The 9,823-nt window shown below is 37.9% G+C and overlaps 1 protein-coding gene across 3 annotated transcripts in view; it reads left to right on the forward strand.

The window, feature by feature from the left end:
- Nucleotides 1-9,781, forward strand: part of map3k20a (mitogen-activated protein kinase kinase kinase 20a) — a 30,260-nt gene extending 20,479 nt beyond the window's left edge. For all 3 annotated transcript variants that reach the window (XM_066688025.1, XM_066688026.1, XM_066688024.1), the window contains exons 12-20: nt 1,146-1,190; nt 1,389-1,419; nt 1,792-1,931; nt 2,355-2,417; nt 2,651-2,743; nt 6,889-7,005; nt 7,395-7,469; nt 8,069-8,219; nt 8,345-9,781. In XM_066688025.1, coding sequence (XP_066544122.1) covers nt 1,146-1,190; nt 1,389-1,419; nt 1,792-1,931; nt 2,355-2,417; nt 2,651-2,743; nt 6,889-7,005; nt 7,395-7,469; nt 8,069-8,219; nt 8,345-8,979 — 1,350 coding nt within the window. In that variant the 3' untranslated portion in view covers nt 8,980-9,781. The remainder of the gene's footprint in view (nt 1-1,145; nt 1,191-1,388; nt 1,420-1,791; nt 1,932-2,354; nt 2,418-2,650; nt 2,744-6,888; nt 7,006-7,394; nt 7,470-8,068; nt 8,220-8,344) is intronic.
- Nucleotides 9,782-9,823: the final 42 nt, after the last annotated feature.

Consider the following 9,823-nt stretch of genomic DNA (forward strand, 5'->3'; position numbering starts at 1 on the left):
ACACTTATTGAAAGTGTAAATTCTGACTGAATACAATTTTGACAAAAGTGGGAGCACATTGGTAGATATCATCACACTAAAATGTCTATCACCCTGAACTTTGTACATTCAATATTTTATTGTATTTGTTTTTTAAATGAAAATGCTGAAAGTGACCGTTTGTTCTGGGTTAGTTCAAAGTCTATTTATCCAAGGACTTCTTCAGGGATCTGGGAGATCAGTTTGTGCCCCGTGTTCAGTGTTGTGATTTGCAGATTCCCTCCTCTGCCACCAGAGGGCAGTGCTCTCAGGTCACTCTTGAGATGCTCTGGGCATTCAAAGGAATTCCAATTAGTGAGCAATTTGTGCTGACTTTCACTTCCTGCTCTGTTTCCCCTTGTCATCAGTATGCTTCAGATTTTAATAAAATGATGTAACTCATTTGTGAAGTATAAGAAGGGTCCTCGATATGTGCTATTACATCACATTAATTAATGTGACATGTCATTGAATTTTGTCAGATGGTGGTTTTACTGCTATTTACTTACAAACTGATGTTCAGTTCCACAAGTGTTAGCGAACTGCGCAGCTGGGCTTCTGGGGTTAAACATTGCAATCAAGGTCTGAAGAGAAATATATTGCACTGATTTCATGAGTGATTCTGTTCTTGTGAATGTTGCAGAAATGCACTTGAATAACAGCGCTCTCCATGTTGTGTGTAGCTATATAAATGCTTTGTGAGTTTCTACTTGATTTCAATGTCACATTCACAACTGTAATATAAACGTGTAAATAAGCCAACTGAAATGGAATATAATTTGTCAATGACAAATTCATATTATTTGAGGAAATCTTTTTATAAAGCAGAGTAAAGCTTTTTATTTATTTTTTTTGCCGTTTTTGAAATGTGGCATATAACCTTTAGTTTGTAAATTAGGAGGCGCAAACAGAGCAACACAACACCACAATTGTTATAGTTAGAAGAAGTCTAGGAAAGATTTGCAAACATACAGTTATTGTATTTGTATCCTCATGTAATAAATGACAATGTTCTTTTGTTCCTTTGTAATCTGATTTTTACATAATTATTTATAGCCACAAAAACATGCAATTAGTAATTCTTCTGTTTTTTGTTTGTCTTATTTCTGTGTTTTCTTATTGTGCAGCTGCTCCCATCTCTTGATATTTATTCCTGGGCAGAGGACCATGTTGTAAGTATTAATTTATGATTCAACACTCTAGAAATCTATTTTGTTTAGAAAACTTTAAGTAAATCGTGTTTTGCTGTGGCTCCAGTAATAAAAAAAATCAATTCTGCATACCTCAAAAGATGCGATTGAATTTGAGTATACAAAATAAAAATGAAATCGTGAGTTTTATAACTACATTTTCTAATGGTGTTTTCACAGTATTTCTGGATGCAGCAGGTTTTTGGAGAAGGTAGGAGAGCTGTTTCAATTCATTATCGTCAATTTACTTGAAACATGTAATTGTGTGTATATATATATACTGTGTGTGTGTGTGCGCGCATAAACATAAACCTGTGTTAAATAATTATATGACGATTCACTGTCTAAGGGATATAATGAAATGGTAGTTTATTAATTTTTGGAAATCCTAATGTTAGGTTTGAAGTTTGTTTTTAAATGTGATTTGTATTTTTCAAGTAATTGTATTTGTCTTCCAGTGGTTCTTGAGTGTAACCGTCTATTCTTTGTTAATTCTAGTACAGCTGTTACATGTGTGAATGAGGAATTGATGGTTTTCTGTGATTCTGATTGTGAAGCCACGTTTGCCTTTTCCTTCGTATAGCAGAGGGCTTGTGTGACATGCAGTGCTACGCGGAGCTCTTTAAACAACATCACATCACGGGCAAGAGACTGCTCCTCCTCAGAGAGGATGACATGAAGGACATGGGCATCAAATCCAAGGGACACATTATTCATTTAAAGGTACAAACATGACAGCCAGGTTGAACAATGCAGACAGCACCGATCTTCAAACAACAAGTCATTAGGGGGAATATTGTTTGTTTTTGTTTTTTATCGTCTATTTTGGCAGATATGATGTGTAAATTGATCCCAGCAGTACTAGTCAGAGCTGTTATCATACAATTATTAGTGGTCAACAACCAATTTGAGGCAATATACGTTAGAGTACAGAGCAGTGACCTCTGGGACACGGAGGCCTAGTGTATTGGAGTTCGTGCCTAAATGTTTTGAAGAGAAAGCAACTTTGTCCTGCTGTTGTTATTGCTGTTGTCACAGAGTAGGTGGACACCACTAACCTGAGCTAGACACACACATTCATAAAGTATATACACATGTAATTATAAGTTGAAGTTAAATCAAATTATATATTTTGTTTTCTTCCAGAGTGCGATTGAAAACCTAACCAGTGATTATCTGGGACTTTTCCATTTCCCTCCATTAACCAAGGTATACTGGGAGAACTGGGGGAACAGTCCTGTTCTGTTCTGTGTTTGAAACATTATTTAAATACTATTTATTGTGTATATTTCTATAGAGACATGGGTCTCATTTTACATAGTTTCAGGTAGCACTGTCATTTTCAGGAATTAATTAATTAAGTAAGAGTTTAGATTGATTTAAAACAAAGCAGCTTTTGTTTCCCTCTGGTCATTTTGTCCCGTGTAATGCTGTCTTTCTAGGAGGCTGAACTGGAGATGGGAGAAGAGGAAAAGAAAATAGTAAATCTGGAACTGGTGTTTGGTTACCATCTGAAAGCTGGAAGTGGACCTCAGGTAGGAAGCACAAAAGTCTGACAGTTTCCCTAACACCATTCTCGTGAATTGCTAGTGAGAATCACAGGAATAAAACCAGATTTGTGTAGGCAATTCCTCCGAGTTAAGAGTTTCTTTGCTGCAGGTTTTGTTAATCACATGACCTAACCACATCGCTTTTGAGCAAGGATTGACCACTGCCTGACACTTATGTGCACATTTTGCAGAAATGTTATATACAAGAAAAATAATCTTTCTCCTAAATGTAACGTTCCATATTCATTCTCCGTCGCTCTGGCCCTTTACTGGGGTGTCTCGAAGGGCGGGGGGGGGTGGGGGGGGGGAATGCTTCTCTCAGGCTGTTTGAATATAATCAAAAATTGCCCATTTAGCCAGAAGTCATTTTCTTTTTAAAAGGCAAATGTTATTTAATCTTTCAGCTGTTCATTGTCCCATCATAAATACTCTCTTTTCAGTGCATTTGCAGGGCTGAAATGAGCCCGCTAATTGCCTCCCATTTCGACTGACATGTGGTGGTTTAGTGGGTAGAAAACACAGCGGGTAGAAGGAAATAGGAGGCTGAGAAAATGAGAGCTAATTATTTTCCCTGCCTCATGTCAGGTTCTATGTCAGCCTTGTTTTTACAAACTGGAAGGTTTAGCACTAAATAAAACAAACTGGCGTCATGTTTTTATATACTGGCGGTGTCATGGAAGCAGCTGCACTTCTCAAAGACAAAATAATGCCTGCAATTGTATGGACACCATCTGACAGCCACTGTAGGTCTCTGCTAATGAGGATATCACAGTGGTGCCAAGTGAAAGGTTCTGAATTATGTATGAATCTTCATTAGAACAGCTATAGTCCTGTACATCATTACTAGACATTGTTTCTGCCGAAGTGATTAAAACAGCCTCAGTTCTAGACCTCGGCACAACTTGGAAAAGGCTGGTTAGGGTTATTAGTGCACTTCTGTGCAAACAGCTTCCTGTGGATTTCTTTTTAGTTACATGAAAAACCCTCGGGACAATGCAGGAGTGGGTCATGACACTGCACCGACAAGGCCACCATGTATTAACAGTACTTGTGTGATCTTGGTACAGGGTTTTCTCGTCCCCTGTGATCCAAACACAAAAGAATTCCCAAATTGTGAACCGAATGGAGCTAAGCTGTGACCTGAGGCTCAGTACAATTGTGGAAACTCCAGAATCATTAAGGCTTTGTCAGCATGCAAGATGTGTACTGCAGAAACACGGTTTCTTCTCTTGTTACAAAGATAAATATATATGTACGTCTTAAAATGTCTTTAAAATATATAGTGTAAAATAATGTAACGATTTCTGTCCTGGCAGTATGTGCTTGTTTATAGAATATTGACCACTGCAAATCATACTTATAACAGAGGAACAATACACAGAAGTATGACATAACTGGTCTTTGTCTGGGAAATGTTTACATAACATTTTGATTAGGAAATCAGTAAATAATATGTAGAAGAAATGAAGCTGCATTAATCTCTGATATCTAAAGACCCAGTTGTGCAATAACACCAGACTTTTCTGATTCATGGTGCATGGGTTTTAGGTGTTGTGATACCAGTGCTTTGTTACACCACATAATCTAAATCTAAGTTTGTTTTTAACATTCTGTGGATAATTTTTCCAATAAAAAAAATCATGAATAGTGAGTGAGTCACATGACTTTCTGTTTAATTAATTAATGTATTTATTTATTGTAACAAAATCTTGTTTGAGCTACTAATAATTATTTCTCAATGGGCGTATAACTAAACTAACAGTGTGTACATAATTTGGTTGTTTTGCAACAATACATAAAATAGTTTGTCCTATACTTTCATGTATACAACGTTCATATTGTTTATCTTTGTTTATATTACCATCACTGGCATTCTCCCCAAACGTACACTGTTAGAGTCTAATGTTACAGATTGTTCAAGTATTCATTAACTTGAACACACAAAGCCTTCTTTCTGTGCTTATTATTTTACAGTGTTTTAGTTTCTGTTGACTACACTATGTGTTATTTTTCCACCTGTAGCACAATTACCAACGTTTTTTAGACAACCACTTGCAATTTAAATTCATGCAGCTGTTATTTCTGGTTGGTGTTTGCTTCACCCCCTCATTTGTCTGTATGATTGTCGGCTGTATCATTTAATGTGATAAGTGTGCTAAAAGCTCCCTAAATGACTGCGTCTTCTGACACACAGCCCCGGAAAACAGCCTCAGATAATTTGTACCACAAGTGCATTTAGTCAAGTCAAGTACATGTACCACAACAGTGGTACCATGGACCAAGACCGTTTTGACATTGTTGTGCCTCAGGATGGGTCACCTTGTGCTTTCCAACACTGTGTTGATCTCTTTCCCTAGCGGTGGCTGTGTGTGAGCCTGCGTTTTTTTGGTTTTATTGAGAAACTGAATGAGAAACCACGGTACACAAGATCGAAAGAACAGGAATGGAAAAGGTGAAGGCTTTTGCCAGGATTCATCTTTCTTTTGTGTGAGGCTCGTCAGGCAGATGGAGGAGTCCTGGAGGGGCTGGCGGCGCGGCACACCAGCCAGCGCACGAGGATCTGACAAGCTGATTAGACAAGAGCAGTCCTCAGCCTCTCCCGTTCCTCCAGCTTTATTAAAACCAGGCTTTGTCAAACAATTAAAAGACACTACAGAGCCAGACCTGAAACATCCTTTGATTGTCTGACTAATTACACGCCACGTAGGAAGTTTTCATTCCTGCTCAGAGAATGCAGAGCAGACCAGAGAAAGAAAAGCAAAAGCCACAGGTCTGTACATGAGGAAAAGGTCCAAACGTTTTTTCCTAATGGAAAAAATAAATCCTTTATATAGGCCTAAAAACGTGCTAATTTATATAAAGCGCACACATTACATTTATGTTCCAGTCTTTGCTTTGCACTGAATCAGAATGTATTTCTGCCTCTCTGTGAATCCCAGACCCACCCAAGGGACAGCTGCTCCTCCCGGAGACTCGGTGTCTCCTCCCGCTACCGCAGGCCTCTTGAGTGGTTGTTCAGTTTCCCAGGCCGGTGGGGTCCTTGTGTGTGTTGTGGGGGCGGGGGGGTGCTCCCTGTGGAACGCTCATTGTCTTTTTATGTCCAGCAGCTCAGATAAAACACAGCCAGGTTTGTCATTCATTACAAGGTTTTACTTTCATGATGTTTGCGTGCGATACGCAGTCATACTTCCACATAATCACTGACAGAATTTTAAACTAAAACAGATCTTATTTTTTCTATTTCCATAAGAAACATAAATTGAATACAATAGCGAGCTGCTTATGAATTCAGTAGGGCTGTGCAGTAAAACTGTAATATATATATGTGTGTGTGTGTGTGTGTATGTGTGTTGGGAATAGTCCTTTCTTAAGAATAAAATGTACACACTGGAAGTCTGTACTGTACATTATAGGTTGTTTTGAAGTCTGTCTTGCATTCTCTTTGCTATCGAAACTTTGAACTTGATGATGAAATACTGAAGACAGTGTATTTTTGTCTTGGCTCTATCATTACTACCTCTTGCTCAGCTAGCCATTATATTCTTAGACAGTTCATTCACAGTTCGCTGTTTCTTTGTCGATTTCTGTCCAGTACAACAGCAGATGCATCTTATTTTATTTTAAGAGAAATATTGTAGTAGTATATATATTACCTAATTCAGTCCAAACTAAATGAATATCTAAAAAATTAGGACCCTAATTCCAAATGTAAGTGATGGGATTATGGTATCACCATGTCTAAACATTCATTATTTAACATTTTATGTAGAAAAACACCAAATGTATTGCACTACCAGGAAGACTTGAACTTGCAGTTGAAATACATTTTACCTGATTAAAACAAACACTTTTGTTTTTCTTTCAAAAAATGTAAAACTCCAGTAATTGTATTGTAATGTTCAAATGTTTGTACTGGAGAATGACATTATTTTCCATTCTTGTGGTTTGATTTTTTTTTACATACCTAGGCATTACAGTATAATGACCTCTAGGCTGTGCTGTTGGTTTAAGATATAGATTCATATTCTTATTTGTTCATATGACTGCTTCAGATAAACACTGTAGTTTGGTTATGTGCAAGAAAAATAAAAAGGAAACGGGCGATTAATTTCTTCCCTTATTTGTTTCAGGATTGCAAATGGAAAATGTACATGGAGCTTGATGGGGATGAAGTTGCAATAACCTACATAAAGGATGTCATTTTTAATGTTAACAGGCCTGACGTGGATGGAATTAAGATGACCAAGGTGAGTGATTATAATGATTTTATATATAAAAACATGCAGTTATGATTAAATTAACCATATGCATATGTAAAGCCACTGATGTGCAATTCCCCTACATATACCTTCCTATCAAAATAACAAAGTCAATCCTTAAAATGAAAACAATGTAAAGGAAAACATTCAGATTGACAGTATCCCAAGAGTGTTTAACCAATATTGCCTTTGAGTTGATGCTCATGAACACATGAAAACCAGCCTTTAGGTTACACAAATCTCCATTGACGATACTAAACTGTATTTAGTCAGACATGTACAGCAGCTCTACTGATCATTAAATGTAGCCCACTAATTGCACACTATCACATAGGGTTTGTAATTAATTATTTTTAACACATGCCATTGTTTTACAGCCACCATTCGTGATGGACAAGTGGATTGTTGGAATAAGCGAGAACCAGGTTGTTGAGTGTATCATAAATTACGAGGTGAGCCTTCTTCCTCAATTCAAAACGTCTGTCTTATTATGTGGAAAAAAGGTCCCTGAGGTTTTAATAAACTACTTGAGGCAGAGTTAGCTGGTCTAGATTTGGCTCAAGGAAATAGATCTTGCTGCAGAAAAGTGGGATATTTCAATGTGCCTATAAAATAATTGTCTAGGCTTCTGACTGAGTTTGTCATCTTTGTTTGTTGTCTTAATATGTGACTAAAGGCCAGATAGTCAACTTGTTCTGTGGAAGAGAGGAACTATAGAGAGGTCTCTGTGTGTTCTGTGAAAACCTCATCTTTATAGACGTGATGTCAATGGGATTAAACCTTTTAACAGTAGTTTAGCTCCTACGTATCAATTGATAAATGAGTTAATGGATGTTTAAGAGTCTTTAGAGAAGATATGAAGGACACCTTCCTTGAATAGAACACCTTCCTTGAAATATGAAGAGCTTCCTTACAACAGAGACTACCATCCTGTTAACATGTCCATGATAATCACAAGGCTTTAATAAATAACATATTCTTGCTGCTTCTTGAAAGAAACAAAATGCTTTAAATTTGCTCAGTGGTGTCCATGTTGTCATGGCTTTGACAGAATGACGTCAGATCTCCAAAAATAACCAGACACATCCATGCAATGCAATGGAACAAAAAGAGCGGTCAAGATGACATCAAGACAGTGGAGCTTGTGATCCAGACGGCTCCAACAAATATCGAGGGGATACCAAGGAGCAGATCAAACTCAGGTAAGCTCCTCTGCACATACTCCTGACACACAAATTCATCAAAACATACATGAAGTCGGCAGCTTAAGGAAAGAAAAGCTTTGTGGTTGACTTCCGTTTCACCATTTTTATCTCCTTCTTTTCAGATGTGGATGCCCAGTGGATGTACGCCCTGAGAATGAAACAGTTGCAAAACAATACCTCAGAGATCAACAACGCTGCTGCTCCTCCCTCCAGCTGTGATAGCATTACGAGTTTACCTCAGTTCTTGACATACTGTGCAAACCAGGGCTCGTACGCGGCAGCCGTCAGGAGGTCGCCCAACTACAGTCTTCTGTCCATTTGGAGCGACTCCCGAAGCTCTTCCCCCACATCAGGGCTCTCAAGGAAACTCTCCTCGATCCATCTAGGCTCCAAAGGCAGTAGCCCATCCAGCACTACCTCAGAGAGTGCGTCCGAAAGAGAACGGTTGCCAGGCAGTAAAACACCAACCAGTCTCCGCAAAAACAGTTACCCAACAGGAGCAAAATCAAGCGAGAGGCCCAACAGAACTTTCCACACCGGGAAGCCAAAATCATATGCCATGGCAGCACAGAACTCACCCCGGGTAATACCTGGCATGTCTACGGTAGACAACAGCGCCCCAAGGAACGGAGAGGAGGCCAAAGCCAGCGAAGGTGGATGGATCAAAGTCGAGCGACTGAAAAAGTCACCCAGGCCGGAATTTAAGCAGACCAGAGGAAGACCTAGGAGAGGCGGCTGGGGTCGTGGTCGGCCGTAACCTTTACAGGACATTTCTCTGGAGAAGCTGACAGACTGTGGTGATGTTTACACACGTGTCATGTGTAAGTGCAGTGGTCAGGGTGGTTTAAAGGACACAGATTCAGTATATATGATATTTTAAGTAATGCAGTGATCTTTCTGTGCCTCCTAAAATATTAATTGGGAGCACTATTCTTGGAGACATTAAAGCTGAACTACTGTACCATATCACTATCAGCAGTATAAAAAGCTACTGTTCTTTTGAATGTTTTAAAAGTTACTACTCACATGTTTATAGTAATAATAATAACAGTAATATGGCCATTTGGACGTAGATTCAGTGTGATCTATTAATATGTATTACGTTGTCTACCTCAAAAGCACTATTACTATATTATAAAACTGAGAAGCGGTAATGTCTTAAAAGAGCTGTTCATTTAAACATACATTGTTATAATTGCAGCCACTTCAGTTGTTACATTTGTTTTTGGAACTTATATTTGAAATTATTGTTAACATGAATTGGGACTATTTTTAGTGTCATGTATATTTTCACAATATCCTTTACGACCTTATTTGAAGGAAATACATTTGTATAGCACAGCCAGATGTTTTATACTGTATGAACTTACAATTAGATACAGCTATTTTAATTTTAAATTGCTGATATGTTCAGAATTGTATTACAGGTACGTTTGTAATGTTTAATATACATTTCTGTACTGATATTTTGTATTGTATTTGTATAAATTGTACCTTTAATTTATCATATGCCTTGCGTATTATATACATAATACACACACTATATGTGTATCTATTTATATGTGTGAGTTTGACTATACTTGTTTTATTTTGTATGGACT

This window comes from Amia ocellicauda, chromosome 16 (assembly GCF_036373705.1).
Source record: "Amia ocellicauda isolate fAmiCal2 chromosome 16, fAmiCal2.hap1, whole genome shotgun sequence".
Taxonomy (NCBI): domain Eukaryota; kingdom Metazoa; phylum Chordata; class Actinopteri; order Amiiformes; family Amiidae; genus Amia; species Amia ocellicauda.